At 38.5% G+C, this 18,434-nt stretch overlaps 2 protein-coding genes and 1 long non-coding RNA gene across 4 annotated transcripts; 1 reads left to right on the top strand and 2 right to left on the bottom strand.

The window, feature by feature from the left end:
* The first annotated feature begins 1,974 nt into the window (after nt 1-1,974).
* On the top strand, nt 1,975-3,889 carry LOC148295258 (uncharacterized). Its single transcript, XR_015835174.1, has 2 exons — nt 1,975-2,083; nt 3,707-3,889. It is a non-coding gene; the product is annotated as an uncharacterized LOC148295258 (long non-coding RNA).
* A 264-nt stretch (nt 3,890-4,153) lies between these two features.
* On the bottom strand, nt 4,154-6,717 carry LOC110763205 (uncharacterized). The gene is made up of 2 exons (XM_088252446.1): nt 6,012-6,717; nt 4,154-4,803 (listed from the first exon to the last, which is right to left on the bottom strand). Exons 1-2 carry the CDS (start codon nt 6,715-6,717, stop codon nt 4,154-4,156), a joined length of 1,356 nt encoding a protein of 451 aa, XP_088108572.1.
* A 509-nt stretch (nt 6,718-7,226) lies between these two features.
* Nucleotides 7,227-12,555, bottom strand: LOC110763202 (wall-associated receptor kinase 2-like). Of its 2 annotated transcripts, none has more exons than XM_021965958.2 (5): nt 11,569-12,555; nt 11,091-11,261; nt 9,070-10,575; nt 8,760-8,936; nt 7,227-8,584 (listed from the first exon to the last, which is right to left on the bottom strand). In XM_021965958.2, exons 1-5 carry the CDS (start codon nt 12,407-12,409, stop codon nt 7,368-7,370), a joined length of 3,912 nt encoding a protein of 1,303 aa, XP_021821650.2. In that variant the 5' UTR covers nt 12,410-12,555; the 3' UTR covers nt 7,227-7,367. The 2 variants fall into 2 exon arrangements, with proteins under 2 accessions (XP_021821650.2, XP_088107934.1); XM_088251808.1 differs by having other exon boundaries at nt 11,665-12,527.
* Between the last annotated feature and the right edge of the window lie 5,879 nt (nt 12,556-18,434).

Below are 18,434 nucleotides of genomic sequence, written 5' to 3'. Positions count from 1 at the left end.
TCGAGAGTCATATGGCGGGTGCCAATAATGTTTGCAGTCCATGGCCCACATTCCGCGGAAAATTTACGCATTTGTTGATTGTGTCTATTTTTTGGACGATGTCCATGGAGATAGAATTGAAAGCATCTGGCTGCTCCAACCTGCACGTTTTGGAGATTCTTTTGACGAGTCTCTAGACACAATCATATGAACACGCTTCTTTTTGGGCCATGACCATATCTCAGACCACTGAATACTCAGTAGACTGAACTGATCGCAAGAAAAGGACAGATTTTGTGGCGTTTCCGCTCCACATTTCAGAAAAAGGTTTGCTGGATATTAGCAATGCATTCATCATTGGGTTTTCGTTCTCTGTTTAATTGGTTGCTTAGCAGTGTTTCTGTTTTCGACCCAATTTTTTTTTATAAATAAAAATAAAAATATACTTAAATAGTATAACACACACGGCTATACTATTCATTAAAAAATAATTTATTTATCAAACCTGTACTTGTTTCTAGAAATAGTTATTTACAAGAACACCTTTGAAGTTTTCGATGTTTTCACAAAACTTTCTAAAGTTTCAAAAATTATATGAACACTTTGAGATTTTATATTGTTTTCACAAAACTCCTTTTCGTTGATTATTCATCCAAAAATTGATGATTTCGTTAAAATAAACTTATACAAATGACAAAATTAACCTCAATGAATGTATATGCAATTTAATCTCAATGTCTAACTTTCTCATTTGGAACAAAAACAAAAGAAATTAAAAATAATTGGAGAATTTTTCTATTTATAAAATCATCAATCTTTGGACGGAAATCAATGGAAAGGAGTTTTAAGAAAACAATTTATAACTTTAAAGGGTGTTCATGTAATTTCCAAAATCTCAAGGAATGTTAGTGTAAACAACTCTTTTTAGGAATATACGAAATGGTAGATTTGATTAAGTCAAGTTCATGCCCCTTAATGTCCCTTGTCCAATTTGTTGACGGGTGTCCACCTACTTAACACAAACATAACAGTGTTAAGTTTTAATTAAAAAATGAAAAATAAAAGGCTGAAAACTGAGATATAAAAACAAAAAACAAAAAACAGGTGGGTATTGTCTAGAGTATTTTAGTTGTATGGGTCTATTTTGGTTAGACCCTAGATTTTATGAATTTTTTAATTTTATTAGAACTTACCACCAGCTGGTGATGTAGTGGTAGAGGAGGAATCAAAAGAGTCGGAGGAAGGAGTAGTGGTGGTTTTGGTTATGGTGGGGGGTTGTGGGTGGCTGATAGTTACCATCAATATATTTCCACAAACTGTGGCCAATAAGGAAGGATTTTATTTGACGTAACATCCAATTGGAAAATCTAACATCCATAAATATCGAAGACGAATTTGAACACAAAAATTTTTTATCACCCTAAATTGTTGTCCTGCTATAAATAAGGTAACACAATTTTATATTTATGCTCGTGGGTGTTTTCGTCATTCATGTTCTTCATTTGGACCTTTCGGTAAGCTTGATTAATGTATCTTATGTGCATTGTACTTATAATACCAATTTTTTAAATTTGGTCCATATGAGTTATGATTTTTTTTAGCTACAAATGTTTTAAATTCGAATTCAAAATTTAAGAGTGACAAATGCTTTAAATCAAGGACTTTTAATGTGTTTCCATTATTTGCCTTCAAGGGCAAAATAGTCATGAAAAACAAATAACAAATGCAAATTAGGCCTGGATTTATCAATTCAAATACGTGGGTTATACTCAACATTTTCATCTAGAATTGGGTTTGTGTTCATCCAAAATAGAATTGGGTTTCTTTGTTCATCCAAAATATAAACAAAGAGAGTCTGTGTTTCGAAAAGCAAACAAATAATGGGCTCGTTACTGAGTCCAACTAGACATTTGGGCCCAAACAAAGAAAATCCAATTTCTCTCTCACATATTCTTTTCCTATTCAAAACGAACCGTTTTTAACTTTTTATTAGATTTTTTAAAAATTTTTGGAATCAATTCGTCTCCAGATCTTGGAAGGGGAAAATTGCGAGCATCCTGTTCGAGGGTTTCTGGCCTGCGAGTTTCAGCGGTTAATCTCTCAGGTAAAATCTCATTTTGAATAGTTCGCTTCTTAATTCAATGAAGTTGAATATCAATTTCAATTAAAATTGGACGTTCTGGAAATTATTTATATGTCCCATTGCTAAAGTCACCATCTAATTAGCTAATTAGATGATAAGTTAATGGAGGAACTTCATCTGTGTCTGGACCAATATTAGGATACAAGAAGGCAAGGGTTATAAATTAGCACTGAAATACTACTGTGAAGAGGAAAGTTGATCCCTTTGAACAGAATTTTTTTTTTTGGTGATGGTATTTGTGCTGCACTTTAAGCTATCGTTCATGAATTTAGTTTTGTTTTAGAGACCCTTAATTTTTTCCTTTTTGGAAGTTCCCTAGTTAAACATTGGAGAACCGTTGATTTTGTTCACATTTTAATAGAGTTTCAGTATGTTTTTGATATATTTTAAACTTGGTTTTGAATATTGTTGTGGGTATGGAAATCTATGGGCTCCAGCCTCCACTTGTGTTGTGTCGTCGCTAATTGGGTTTTGTGGAAACTTCAATCCTATGGTTCAATCTTTAGCATTTTAATTCAATGAAGTTGAGTTTCAATTTCAGTTAAGTTGGACGTTTCGAAAATGACCTTCTTGAAAGTCATCTTCTTGGTTGAATGGAAATAGAGATAAAAGAAGCTAGGGGTTACGACTTAGGACTGAAGTACTGTGAAGAGGAATGTTGCTCCCTATGAACATTTAAAATTTGGTGATGGTATATGTGCTTCACTTTAAGCTATCTTACTTGAATTTAGTTTTAGAGACCCTTAATTCTGCCCTTTTTTGAAGTTCTCTGGTTCAAGATTGGATTACCCAATATCAATTTTGTTCACATGTTAATGGAGTTTAAGAATGTTTGATGAAACGAAGAAGTTTATTCCCTAATATAGTTTTTGGATGACCTCTTGGCTCTTTTAGTTTGATGATTGGTATATCAATTATTTTGTTATTGGATCCACATGCCTTTGTCATTTAGGAAAACATGAAATTAATCATGTCTTGGTGACCTGTATATCTGAAAGTTTATGCCAAGAGTTGCCACTGGCTGCATGAAAGGGGAAGAACATGGCATTTAGTGTCATTGGCTTATAAGGGGGAGGGATATTACTTGTGTATTGTGGGGGACAAATCAAAGTCAACATGTTTATCTTCTTAAGTTCACATTGCACAAATTCAATTCCTTGTGCATCATGATGAAAACTAAAAGCATGTGCTACCTCAGTCTTGATTGTTCGTGTCCCTACAGTATTTGTAAACTGTATAGAACTTGAAAATCGCTTAGCTATGGAAATGGTTTCGTGTGGGTTGGGGTGTGTGAACCATACTAATCAGGCCGCCATATAGGCAATGGTAAGTCATAATTAGCTCTTAATCAAGAGAATGCAGTCCAATTTTGTATATTCATAACTGCTTCCTTAAATGTTTTCCTGCTTTATAAAGGCTTTCCTTGGCAAAAGGGGGAAGGGAGGTTTTTTAAATGCCTTTGTAGCTGTTCCTGGACTTTTGTTAGGTTTACCCAGTGGATTTTGAAAGAAAGGTTAAGGTGGTTGAAGTTTATTTTCATGTAGAAAATGTCATAGAACTTACATTTGCTTTTCAATGGTGAAGTTTTTCAGCAGGCTTTCTACTCCGGATCAGCAGCTTATGCAACTAATGGGTGGCAATTTTGTTGTTTCTCTCTTAATTTACAACAATGTGTTTATTCCATATATTGTAGTGAAACTTACCCAAATGAGAAAGGGTGTAAGGGGAATTCGGCATTAGAAATCAAGCCTGGCTAAGTATTTTATATATGCACAATCTTTTCATAAAACCAAAAAATTAGCTATAGTAAAATCTGTACGGAAAGAAACCACTCAAGATTACCCAAATTAACGTGTTTGGGGTAATAAAAAAAACACTGTAGAGGCATAGGAAGAGGGCTGTTCAAATTATCCTATAGATCTTTAGCGACGACTTTGATAGCCGCTTCTAAAGGCTAATTTTGCAATGGCTAGCGGCGAAAAAAATCGCCGATAAATGATGCTTGCATAATATCGACATTAAGTGAGTCAACTATCGCCCATCATACGGCATTACCATTTGGATTTGCATGCTTTCGTACCCACTGGTTGTACCAATAGTTGCACCTCTAGAACCAAAATCACCTCTAACATCCACAAAATAAGCGTCTGATTTCATAGCTGAACCAAGTAAGTACTCAGTGTCTTCTGGACTTGAAACTTCAGATTTTCCCCATGGTTGCTTTGGTGTAACTCTCATTCCCTCTAGCTCCATTGCCACTTCTTTCATGGTAGGCCTGTCCTGCCCCTTTAACCTTACGCATCTTTTTGCTACTTCTGTCACCTTTTTTAGTGTCTCAACGTTTCTCTCGTTGACTATGTCATCATCAAGAACCTCATTCAAGCGATCTTCCTCCATGAAACGAACAAAGAAGTTGGCTAGGTTTCTGTCTTCCTCGGGCCTAGCGAAAGAAAGTGCCACTTTGCTTGTCAATAGCTCCATAAGGACAACTCCGAAGCTATAGACGTCACTCTTTTCCGTCAGTTGATTTGTAAGGAAGTATTCGGGGTCTAAGTATCCAAATGTTCCTTGCACTAACGTTGTTAGTTGAGTTTGATCTAGAGGGATCAATCTTGAAGCTCCAAAGTCGGACACTTTTGCCGTGTAATGTTCATCTAATAGTATGTTTGTTGCTTTCACATCTCGGTGGATAATTTGCATGAGAGCAGAGGAGTGTAAGTATGCTAGGTGTCACGGGACGAGCGTGCGACGCGGCGCGGCGGAAGCAAAACACAAATTTCGCTCGCACAAACACACCCGTGCGGCCCAGGATCCCTTCGAATCCCAGTCAGCCTTCTCCCCACTTCATGACTCTCACAACTCCGCGAGAGGTTCACCATCATGTGTCGTCTCCCATAGGCGCCAAGCCCTATGGCTAGACAACGAGTCACACTTCCTTGTGACAACACAATCACCCCGCATCCGGCAACGAACCCTCGACGCCCATACATCAAGCGTTGCATAAGACACGTCAACTGCATCGACCACGTCGCATGCCAAACTCGTGGCTCGCTCATGTCCAAGTCGAGACATAGCGATCCAACACACCATCGGTTTACCCACACTTCTGTCGGTCATCCGTTAGCAACCAAGATAGCCCACATCCTCAAGCTATCCACGCAAGCTGTCACGCTCGCATGTCGCCCAAGCCTTGGCGACATATGTATTCCGAATGTCCCACATAACCATCTATGCTTTGCATGGGGTCGCAACCCACGCGTACCGGCATCCGAATATCTTCCTTCCATCTTGGACAAGGCCGAACCCAAGCCAAGTCCATCGAGTCTCGTCAAATGCCTCGCTAGCCGACGGCATAGCGAATGCCATACGTTGACCTCACTCTTTCCAACGATGCGCAATACGAACGACCCCGCGTGTTCGTACTGTCCTCGGGAAGTCCTTTCCCTCGGAGACATAGATTATTCTTCAACAATCTCATGCCCGCCCTTATGACTACCTCCAATGTCATAAGGATGCTCGCTTAGTGCCACAAGGGTGTAAGCACCAGGGGTGGTGGAGAGCATGACACCATGTCACCCCCTATATAGCATTTAGCCTTCTTCCAGGAGGGAACATCACCTATGCACGAGGAGTCATAATTGATCATAACTAATTCATACGAACTCCGAATGGCGAACCGTCAGTTGCGTTGCGTGTATATCGACAACACGAACGTCCCAGTATTTTTAGCTTCCTCAGATTCCTCCCGTAACCTTCGGAAATACCCAAAATACCCCTCAGCCATGCAACCCGGCCAACACAAACCATTCTAGCTCTTAAGCCCTCGCTCTTCCACACTTAGACTACCTCATAAGCGCATGGATGTCCCAACGGAGTCACGAAAGCACACGCTCAAGTGCGATCCGTGACATAGGGCTCCTGCTGTTTCTGTCGCTATATTCAATCAGTTGCAAACTCGTACGACTGAATTCGAAGCGGTCAGCTTGCACAATAAACGCGTAGCTGCAGTGGTTAGAGTCCCATACGCCCGTGCGTTTTTTAGTGCTTGTCAACAGGACAGTCTGATTTTTCAGTCCGCTAGGGATGGACACTTGGCAACAGCCTACGCCGGAGCAAGTGTCCTGCTCGTCAACAGCCATATCTAGACTATCACATATGGACACGCACCCCGTTGTGTACTGTTGGTCGCCCCGGTAGCCAGTAAAATACGCTAACGTGTGGCAGCCAAGGGCGTAGAATTTGTTCTTGGTGTGGGAGATGGTGTAGGGAGGAGACACCCGCAGCCTGGGGACGTTTCCGCCGGTCCGGTTGCCCGCGTTGTAACAGTCTTCGGCTACATATTGCAGAATTTGGAGCTCACCCTCTTCAAGGGATATGTTGGTGACTTTGATATTGCTTGTCCTAAAATTTGCTGTTGGGGGCTGGGTGGATTGGTTGCAAGTGATGTTGAATTCGGGTTGGAGGTAGCAGCCAGGGCCTATGCCAAATGGATATGGGACTGTGAGATTGCCACAATGATCTTGGCAGCCAGGGAGGGCTTGAGCTGCTGTTGCAATTGGAGTTGCTAATAATAATATCACAACCAATTCCACCATGACCAAAGAGAGCTGCAAAATAATTAGCATCCTCCTCATATTGTATGCATGCAGGCTGCAGCAATTAAATCCTTGTAAGTAATACTATATGCTACAAATTGTGCTAATGTTTTGGGATGATTTTTGAGTGAAGAAAACAGCCAACAACGCTTGCCTTTTATGTGGAAGGAATTAAGACGCGTGGTGGCATTTCGGCTTATGTGGGGAACGGCATTGCATCACATTACATTAAATTGATTTCATAAAATGATGACTAGTCATCTGTTTCTCGTATAACTAGTCATCTGTTTCTCGTATGTGATTGTTGATATTATTTTGAGTATGTGATTGTTGATATTATTTTTAAACTTAGAAAAGAATTGCTGAAAAGTTTTTGTGATGTTTATAAAAGAAGGAAAGGTTGACCGGTAAACCTCCAAGAACTTATCAACCTTTACTGGTTTCTAGAAAATTAAAAAAAATGGTAGATTTGATTAAGTCTGTGGTCATTTATGTAAAAAGTAAATCACTGGCAGAAAACACATCTTGAATTCATAAGATAACCAATAAGACCAACAAAGAACAACATATTGGTTTATTTCTAGCATACATCGCAACAAACAAGAAATCTAAGTTCATAGGAAGTTGGTTGCCTGATCCTTAGCAATCGATTATCGCCCATCACCATATGCCATTAACGTCTGGATTTGCATGCTGTCATATCCACTACTTGTACCACTAGAATGACCACAATCTGCTGCTGTAACATCCACACGATAAGCATCTGACTTACGTGAACCAAGCAAGTGCTCAGTCTCTTCTGGACAATCAGCTTTCCCCCATGGATGCTTTGCCATAATTCTCATGCCTTCTAGCTCCAAGGCTACCTCTTTCATTGTAGGCCTTTCCTCCCCTTGTAACCTCAAGCATCTTTTCGCAAGAATGGCCACATTTTTCAGAGTCTCAATGTTTCCATCGTTGACTATGTCATCGTCAAGAATTTGAGTCAAGCGATCTTCCTCCACTGAACAAACAAAGAAGCTTGCTAGGTTTCTCTCTGCCTCAGGCCTGTCAAAACAAAGTGCTACTCTACTTGTTAGTAGCTCTGCTAGGACAACTCCAAAGCTATAAACATCACTCTTATCCGTAAGTTGATTTGAAAGGAAGTATTCAGGGTCTAAGTATCCGAGTGTCCCCTGCACTAAAGTTGTTAGTTGAGTTTCATCCACAGGAATCAACTTTGAAGCTCCAAAGTCTGACACTTTTGCTGTGTAATTTTCATCTAACAGTATGTTCGTTGTTTTGACATCCCGGTGTATGATTGGCATGGAAGTGGAGGAGTGTAAGTATGCTAGTGCTCCTGAAGTTTCTGTTGCTATCTTCATTCGTAAGTCCCATGGAAGTGATGATCTTTTGTCCCTTATATTATGAATGTGCTCGAAAAGAGTGCCATTGGTGACGAACTCGTAAACTAGTAAAGGAGTCGGTGTCTCTAAACAGCAACCCAATAGCCTCACCACATTTCTATGGTTGATTTGAGAAAGAACAATCATCTCATTAACAAACTGCTCCTTCTGGGTTGAGGCACCAATTTTGGACTTCTTTATGGCAACCACTTTGTTATCTGGTAATATTCCTTTGTAAACAGTTCCATAGCCTCCTTCGCCAAGGACTTTACTTTCATGGTAATTGTTTGTGGCCTTTTCAAGTGCTTCTGCAGTAAAGATCCTGGTTGTCTCTATTCCTTGGCTAGCAAGGTGTTGTTCTAACAATAAACCACCATTTTCTTTAAAGTATTTTTCTTTGAGTTTGATGAACTTTCTTCTTTGCAGACAGCAATATAACCATGAAATTGCCCCCAGTAAAATCAATAACCCTGTGCTGACACCTGCACATAATTGAAAATCACAACTAAATTTGATTTTATTAATTTACGTGTTTATCTAATATTTCTGAGGGTGGGGAATTAAAGATAGATTGATAATAAGAAAAGCACATACATACAGAGCATTAATCACAACCAACTTATATGTGCTAATTAATAGCTAGCTATATATACGTACCTAATGAAATTTTCAGGGTCATGTTCTTCGATGAAGGATTGTATTTCACGCAAGTCGTCGTTCCATTGATGCTGTCCATTTTGTACCCTTTGTGACATAAACAAGTGTAATTTCCATGTAAATTCACGCAGTCTCCATTGTTACAGGGATTAATTGCAGCTTTACACTCGTCAATATCTAAAAAGAAAAGAAACCCACATGTCACACATGATCAATGGTAATTAAAATAAGGAATTTAATATATTTATATTCAAACAGAAATTGATTTACCCATATTAATTATTTCAAACATTAGGTAAAGATGTCTCACCTTGGCAACCATCTGGGTGGTAGGGGTTCCCTTGGTAACCTTGCAAGCAGCGGCAAATGTAACCAGAGCGATTGATGGGGTTGACACATGTGCTATTTCCCTTGCATACAAAATCCTGCCTCTTTTGAGCTTCATCACATGGGTCTTCTTCATCCCCAATTGCCCAATTAAGAATCACTGGAAGCGTGTCTTTGTTTTTCAGCTCGTCAAAACTTTTGTTGGAGAACGAGAAGTGGCCTTCTTCCACAAAGAAGGCATAGCTGCAGGGGTTAAAGCTCCATACATCTGTATGGTTGTAGTAGCTGTCCAACGTCAAAGTAGTATTTTTCAGCCCAATGGGGATGTTAGTTTGGCAACACCCAACGCCAGAGCAAGATTCCTGATCAACGCTGCGAAGGGTGTCACATAAGGTAAGGCAACCAGTTATGAGCTTTTCTTCTCCTCGGTAGCCTCTGAAAAATGCGTAGGTGTCGCAACCAACAGCAACGAACTTGTTTTTGGTATCGGAGACGGTGAAAGCAGGCGGCAGCTGGATCCGAGGTTTGTTGTTGGAGGTCTTAAAACCCTGCTTATCGTAACAATCTCGGGATATGTAGTTCTGCAATTGCATCTCGCCTTCAGCAAGGGAAAAGTTGGAGACAATAGAGCTTACCCAGAGCAGGTTTGGGGGTTCGGTGGACGTGTTACAAGTGAAGAAAGGAAAGCCCTCCTTTTGACAACCATCAGTTATGCCAAATGGGTATGGGACTGTTAAATTGCCACACTTGTCTTGGCAGTCAGGCAGGGCTTGAGTTAAAGCTTGAGCTGCTGCTGTTGTAATTGCAGCCCCTAAGAATAATAATATTACAAGCAATACTCCCATCATTTTCAATGACACTTTTGCTGTGTAATTTTCATCTAACAGTATGTTCGTTGTTTTCACATCCCGGTGTGTGATTGGCATGGAAGTGGAGGAGTGTAAATATGCTAGTGCTCCTGAGGTTTCTGTCCCTATCTTCATTCGTAAGTCCCATGGAAGTGATCTTTTGTCCCTTATATTATGAATGTGGGCGAAAAGAGTGCCATTGGTGACGAACTCGTAAACTAGTAACGGAACTGGTGTCTCTAAACAGCAACCCCATAGCCTCACCACATTTCTATGGTTGATTTGAGAAAGAACAATCATCTCATTAACAAACTTCTCCTTCTGGGTTGAGGCACCAATTTTGGACTTCTTTATGGCAACCACTTTGTTATCTGGTAATATTCCTTTGTAAACAGTTCCATAGCCTCCTTCGCCAAGGACACTACTTTCAGGGTAATTGTTTGTGGCCTTTTCAAGTGTTTCTGTAGTAAAGATCCTGGTTGTCTCCATAGAGCCCCCTTGGCTGGCATGGTGTTGTTCTAACAATAAACCACCATTTTCTTTAAAGTATTTTTCTTTGAGTTTGATGAACTTTCTTCTTTGCAGACAGCAATATAACCATGAAATTGCCCCCAGTAAAATCAATAGCCCTGCGCTGACACCTGCACATAATTGAAAATCACAACTAAACTTGATTTTATTAATTTACGTGTTTATCTAATATTTATGAGGGTGGGGACCTAAAAGAAAAGCAAATATATACAGAGCATATATTAATTGAGATACTCCATGTTGTGGCACTGGACTTGACTTAAAATAGACAAGAGTCATGCATGCCAGCATATTATGTCTTACAAGTCCCACCTAAAAGAGTGGGACTTTAGGACGGACTTAGACTCAGCTCGAATTCAATCTAAACCGAATCACAAATTGAAAAAATCTTAGGAATCCAATAATCAACTTCACCTAGCACTTTTGATGAGGCACATTAATTGGGCTGTTTCAACTTTCAATGATAGATGTTGCTTCTGTAGTCTAGATAGTGCTTAATTAGGTTAGAATTTTGGATAAAAAAGATAAATAACATAAATGTGGGTGCTAGCTGTTAAAAATAAAAATAGATTAAAGTTCGAATTTTTGGCTATAAATAAATAACTTGTAAATAAAGCATACCTACCTAATGAAATGATAAGCAGGAGAATGGTCTTTGATCGATTGTCTTTGATGCAAATCTTTGGATTCATGCCGTCGTTTTTATACCCTTTGGGACATTTACAAGAATGATCTCCAGGGGAATTTACGCACTCTCCAATACTGCAGGGGTTTGAAGCCTTGCACTCATCAATATCTGAAAATAAAATAAAACCCATATGCATCATGTAAAATCCCAATTTTGAGCTTTAACATCCGATAGAGTTTTTCTATATTAAGGATGCCCCTTATTATAAGAAAATGCACACATCCTTTCTAGGACTATCCTATGTAAAGATTTTATAAAGATTTTATACCCTTTCCATACTGCATTTCAACCATCGAAACCATCTATATTTGAGTTCATAATTAAAGGACTACGTGTACACCCTGCAAAACTATCTATGTAATACATATAGAGCTTTAGAAGAGGGATTCCCTTCTTTGTAAAATCTGGAACATACCTTGGCAACCATTGGGGTGGTAAGGGTTGCCTTCATAACCTGGCAAGCACTGGCAATTGTAACCTGTAGAACGATTATTGGGGTTGACACACTTACTATGTGCCTTGCATGATGAATTCTGGGTCGTCTCTTGAGCTGCATCGCATGTCTCATTTCCAATTTCCCAGTTAAGGATCATTGGAAGTCGCTCTATGTTGTTGAGTTGTTGAAAACTTGTATTGTTGAATTTGAAGTGGCCTTCTTGCACAACAAAGGCGTAGCTGCAGGGGTTAAAGCTCCGAACATACGTATGATTGTAATAGCTTCCCAACGTCACAGTACAATTTTTGATATCGTCGGGGATGGAAGTTAGGCAACACCCGATGCCAGAACAAGAGTCTTTCTCAACACTGTTGAGGCTGTCACACATGGACATGCAACCGGTGATGAATCTTTCTTGGTTTGCACGGTAGCCTATAAAATATGCATAAGTATCGCAACCAACGGCCATGAACTTGTTTTTGGTACCGGAGATGGTGTAAGGAGGAGCCACCCGGATCCACGGGGTGTAGGTTTTGTTGCCCAGCTCGTCGTAGCAGTCATAGGCCGTATACTGCTGTACTTGGATCTCACCGAGATGCACGGCTATGTTGGTAACAGGAATGTTGCTTGTGCCCAAGAGTGCTGTTCCGTTAGCCGCACAATTGATGAAAAACTCAGGTCCCATGGAACACTCTTTAGTAACGCCAAATGGGTATGGAATTGTGACATCTCCGCACTTGTCCTGGCAGTTTGGTAGAGCTAATTGAGCTGCTGTAGCCGCCGCCGCCATCATTACCAAGGAGACTTGCATAATAAGCATCCTCTCATGTCAGAATGGCATGGCATACTATATCCACAACTTAATTCCGTGTAGTATGGTTTATATTCTACAAAACTATATGTTTGTTGAATTATGAGTGAATAAACTGCTAACAAGCCTGGCCTTTTGTAGGCATATTATCCATGTAAGGAATGAGGACTGGTAGGGTCACGCCGTGGCTCAGGGGGCTAGCCCAGAGGATGTCCTCATCTTTAGTAATTTGTCCGTTGATGCAAATGTCCCATTCCCGTTTTTCTATGTTGAAGGTCGTCTGTATAATTTCCAATTACTTACCAAGTGGAACTTTGAAAAGGATATATGCATGTCAAATTCTTGTGCAGTAAAGACTGGTGCGCATGGCATTGGCCCATCGAGAGTCATATGGTGGGTTCCAATAATGTTGCAGCCCATGGCCACATGTCGTGGAAAATTTACACAATGATTGCAGGGCCGGTCTTGAGATTTTGAAGGCCCTGTGTGAACCTTAAATTGGGGTCTCATATAAGCTAACACAAATTTACACCATTACGCAATGCCACATACAATAATTTTTTTTCTTTCTTAAAGTGACCAAAGTACCCCTACTTCCAAGGGAAAAATTGAAATTTCACAAAAGAATTAAATTTGATTAAATCGATTAAATTGGATCAGGGATGTTACACCTTTTGAATAATCACTATGATTGTGACGATGAGACTTTGTCGTAATAGATCATATTCATATATTAAATATTTTTTAACACCTAATTTATTATGTATCAATATTCCAAGAACATCATTAATTGGATGCAACTTTTTTGGTTGAGTTAGTTGGATGCATTATGTTTGCAAAATTAAATATCTTTTTAACACCTAATTTATTTTGTACCAATATTCCAAGAACATCATTAATTGGATGCAACTTTTTTGGTTGAGTTAGTTGTGTTGGCACTAAAAACTGAACAGATGGAGATGAGTGCAACTTACAAGTGGGATGGACGATCAAGAGATCGATTGGGTGTTGGATGCCGATTCTTCCTGTCCTTGGATGCTGATCCTGAATAGAAGATAAGCGAAGCTCGTGAGGTCTATGGAACCGGTGTGGAACCAGCCTAAGACCCTCCGATGCTCAAGTAAGATTGTTTTTAAGAGCTCTTGCTGTTGACTATATAGTAGTATAAAAGTCAAGCTGAAAAGTCTTACCCCTGTATTGTAGTGGGAGGGGCATACTTATAGAGGGCATTTAGTATGCTCTTAGCGCTCATTTTCGATGTGGGACTCGTGGGAGGGCCCTATGAGGTTGACACGAGTCCTTAGATATTTCAGGCGGGTGCTTCGAGGTTGATTCTGCAGAATCGGTAGGGGATACCGATTGTAGGCTGTGTTGGGCCCTGTAATGATCTTTTGCTGCTTTGAGACAATATCATCAGTAGCCTATGCCGATTGTCCGAGGCCTTGGGTGCTTGGGCGAGTTTATGAGATCCACGTGTCGTTGTACGAGTGGAGGGTCAGATATGGTACAAACAAGTTGGATGCATTATTTTTGCAAAATTAAATATCTTTTTAACACCTAATTTATTTTGTACCAATATTCCAAGAACATCATTAATTGGATGCAACTTTTTTGGTTGAGTTAGTTGGATGCATTATTTTTGCAAAATTAAATATCTGAGCATATATAAAAACAATTGTGTACCACTTTACTAACCACATTTTTAATTGAGGTGAGCCCTATATATGGAAGTCTTATCTCTATGGGCACTTGAAAAAAAAAAAACTTCATGAGTAATTGTAGAGCTAGGGTCAAGTCAATGATGGGGACATACGCACATGACAAGTAATGTATGCACATAAGAATATAGATATTATTGGGGCAATTAGAATATACTTGCTGAAGAGTATATATATAGTGCCATGCATGCAGTTGAGAGACTCAGTGTCATCATTTGAGGAATGAGGTGCTTAGTAGTTGGATCTATTTCAATGAAATCATGTGGTTGAGATTGATTTAAGTGTTTAAACTTGTTTGTGTCTAATGACTTGCCAAAAACCCACATGTACGTACGCTTTACTGCGTAGCAAGGCTGCTGTAACTCGTCCATGTGTTATAATATGGATGGGCGATATGGTTAATATTTCCCACTTTTATGATATAATATCAATAAATATCCACTTATATATTCTAACAAATGAGTTATACCATGTGACATACTCTCATACTATGTACACTATAATTAATCTCACTTAAAGCATCCACAACGGGGTCCCTAAACCACCTTCTTAGACAAATTTTAGGGAGGAATTGGAAAAATACAACTCCAACCATGCTCCCTATTCACCTTCTAAAATAGAGAGGCCTCTTGGAACTCCTAAATCTGAGGAGAGAGAAAGAACTCATAGTTGCTCCTTATAATTTAATGATGTTTCGTTTTATGCATAGTTTAAACTTTTAATTAATACAAACTATTTTTTTTTAATAGAGATGATAACCAATCATATTGAATTAAAAAAATAATTATAGTATTTATGACTTCCTAACTTAGGGAGTATGATTGGAGTTCAAATTTTATAGAGTTCCTAAATAACTTTTGTGTATTTTTAGCTAAATTTTAACTAAAGAATAGGGAGCATGACCTTTGCCTACATAAATACTGACTAATTCCTTGTGATAAGGTATTTATTATTTCAGTATGTGGTTGTGAAAGTAGCTAGGATATTGAATGTTGGTGTTGACATTGGACAAGCTGCTTTAAACAGTGGTTGCAACATTATGTGATTGACAGACAGCAGAGCAGTTTTTATCTTTCAACGAAAACAATAAGTTTCAAAAAAACAAACCAAAATTTTAATTTGACCCTAATTGTCATTATGGTGGTTTTGCTGCTAGCTAGGTCACATTTGCATATAACTCTGTTCTTTAAAGAAATTTTACTGGTCATGTATGTAATAAATTTTCAACTATAATTTTTATTCTATTTTTTGCAATTTGATCTTTTTTATTTTATTTTTGTCATTCGATAGGGAGGGAAATGGGGGAGTATTATATTGGGTTGCCTCAAGATTGTCTTTTACGTGAATTGAACTCGGGTGCACACAGAGCCAGTCTTGAGATTTTGAGGGCCCTGTGCTAACCGTAAACTGGGGCCTCACATAAGCTAACACAAACTTACACCATTATGTAATGTCATACAATAAATGTTTTTTTTTTCTTAAAGTGACCTAAGTACCCCTACTACGAAGGGCAAAATTGAAATTTCACAAAAGAATTAAATTTGATTAAATCGATTAAATTGTATCAGGGATGTTACACTTTTTGAATAATCACCCTGATTGTGACGATGAGTTTTTGTCGTAATAGATCATATTCATATATTAAATATTTTTTAACACCTAATTTATTTTGTATCAATATTCCAAGAACATCATTAATTGGATGCGACTTTTTTGGTTGAGTTAGTTGGATGCATTATGTTTTGCAAAATTAAATATCTTTTTAACACCTAATTTATTTGTACCAATATTCCAAGAACATCATTAATTGGATGCAACTTTTTTGGTTGAGTTAGTTGGATGCATTACTTTTGCAAAATTAAATATCTGAGCATATATAAAAACAATCGTGTACCACTTTACTAACTACATTTTTAATTGAGGTGAGCCCTATATATGGAAGTCTTATCACTATGGGCACTTGAAAAAAAAAAAATTTCTACATGAGTAATTGAAGAGCTAGCGTCAATGATGGGGGCGTACACACGTGACAAACAATGTCTGCACATAGGAATATAGATATTATTGGGGCAATTAGAATATACTTGCTGAAGAATATATATATAGTGCCATGCATACAGTTGAGAGATTCAGTGTCATCATTTGAGGAATGAGATGCTTAGTCATTGGATCTATTTCAATGAAATTATGTGGTTGAGATTGATTTAAGTGTTTAAACTTGTTTGTGTCTAATGACTTGCCAAAAATCCACATGTACATACGCTTTACTACGTAGCAAGGCTGTTGTAACTCGTCCACGTGTTATAATATGGATGGGCGATATGGTTAATATTTCTCACTTTTATGATATAATATCAATAAATATCCACTTATATATTCTAACAAACCAGTTATACCATGTGAGATACTCTCATACTATGTACACTATAATTACGGGTTTAGGGTTTAGGGTTCCTTATAATTTAATGATGTTTCATTTTATGCCTAGTTTAAACTTTTAATTAATACAAACTTTTTTTTTTTTATAGAGATGATAACCAATCATATTGAATTAAAAAATAACTATAGTATTTATGACTTCCTAACTTATGGAGTATGATTGGAGTTCAAATTTTATAGAGTTCCTAAAATAACTTTTGTGTGTTTTTAGCTAAATTTTAACTAAATAATAGGGAGCATGACCTTTGCCTACATAATTAATGACTAATTCCTTGTGATCAAGTATTTATTATTTCAGTATGTGGTTGTGAAAGTAGCTGGGATATTGAATGTTGGTGTTGACATTGGACAAGCTACTTTAAACAGTGGTTGCAACATTATGTGATTGACAGACAGCAGAGCAGTTTTTATCTTTCAACAAAAACAATAAGTTTCAAAAAAAGAAACCAAAATTTTAATTTGACCCTAATTATCATTATGGTGGTTTTGCTGCTAGCTAGGTCACATTTGCATATGACTGTCACATCCCGGATCGGTTCCGCCGTAGCACGATATTGTCCGCTTTGAGCCCCCCTCTCTGCCCTCACGGTTTTGTTTCTGAGAGCTCATGACCAACTTCCCAGTGGGTCACCCATCATGGGATTGCTCTAGCCCCACTCGCTTAACTTCGGAGTTCCTATGACTCCGAAGCCAGTGAGCTCCCAAAAGGCCTCGTACTAGATGGATGCGGGTGTGCACATATAAGGCACATCACCCCCTCTCCGTTGGTCGATGTGGGATCTTACAATCCACCCCCCTTAGGGGCTTGACGTCCTCGTCGGAACACTCGCACCACACGGCAGAGTGACTCTGATACCAAATTGTCACATCCCGGATCGGCTCTGCCGTAGCACGATATTGTCCGCTTTGGGCCCCCCTCTCTGCCCTCACGGTTTTGTTTCTGAGAGCTCACGACCAACTTCCCAGTGGGTCACCCATCCTAGGATTACTCTAGCCCCCAACTCACTTAACTTCGGAGTTCCTATGACTCCGAAGCCAGTGAGCTCCCAAAAGGCCTCGTGCTAGATGGATGCGGGTGTGCACATATAAGGCACATCACCCCCTCTCCGTTGGTCGATGTGGGATCTTACAATGACTCTGTTCTTTAAAGAAATTTTACTGGTCCTGTACGTAATAAATTTTCAACTATAATTTTTATTCTTCTTTTTGCAATTTAATCTTTTTTATTTTATTTTTGTCATTCGATAGGGAGGGAAATGGGGGCGTATTATATTGGGTTGCCTCAAGATTGTCTTTTACGTGAATCGAACTCGGGTGCACACAGGGCCGGTCTTGAGATTTTGAGGGCCCTGTGCTAACCTTAAACTGGGGCCTCACATAAGTTAACACAAACTTACACCATTACGTAATTGCATACAATAAATGTTTTTTTTTCTTAAAGTAAAAATCATCATCAATTAGTATGTAAATTACTAATTAAATAATCTTTCATTATATAACCAATCAACATGATAATGAAGTAAGTCATTTAGTATATATAAATTGAAATTTAGATACATACTTGAATTTGAATTCAGATTTAAATATGACTATTTGCTTTTGAGTGACATTTATCAATTTTTTTGTGTTGAAATCCTTGAAATTGAAAAAAAAATTTCAAAGGATTAAAAAAGAGAGCCAAGGAGAGATATTGGTGATGATTATTACTTACAGAAAATAATGTGTTTGCCTTTTTAATTGTTATGATTATTATTTGTTGTTACCAAAAAAACCAAAAAAGAACTAAAACTATTATCTACACAAGCGGATTTTGAAGTCGCGCCCTGAATGGAAGTTGAGGCCCTGCAAACCAACACAATAGAAATGTCTTTGTGTCA

This window comes from Prunus avium, chromosome 4 (genome assembly GCF_965620075.1).
Source record: "Prunus avium chromosome 4, drPruAviu1.hap1.1, whole genome shotgun sequence".
NCBI classification, from domain to species: domain Eukaryota; kingdom Viridiplantae; phylum Streptophyta; class Magnoliopsida; order Rosales; family Rosaceae; genus Prunus; species Prunus avium.
The sequence above is the reverse complement of the archived record's forward strand: the minus strand, read 5'-3'. Positions and strand labels throughout refer to the sequence as shown.

Bases quoted from the DNA above. Each gene is read 5' to 3' on its own strand.
- LOC110763205 (XM_088252446.1), bottom strand. From the start codon at position 6,717: ATGGTGGAATTGGTTGTGATATTATTATTAGCAACTCCAATTGCAACA. The intron at 4,804-6,011 runs GTGTGCTTTCGT...TTATCCACCGAG, and splicing joins GTCACGGATCGCACTTGAGC to ATGTGAAAGCAACAAACATA.
- LOC110763202 (XM_021965958.2), bottom strand. From the start codon at position 12,409: ATGCTTATTATGCAAGTCTCCTTGGTAATGATGGCGGCGGCGGCTACA. The intron at 11,262-11,568 runs GTATGTTCCAGA...TTTTATTTTCAG, and splicing joins CCACCCCAATGGTTGCCAAG to ATATTGATGAGTGCAAGGCT. The intron at 10,576-11,090 runs GTAGGTATGCTT...AATTATGTGCAG, and splicing joins CCTGCTTATCATTTCATTAG to GTGTCAGCGCAGGGCTATTG.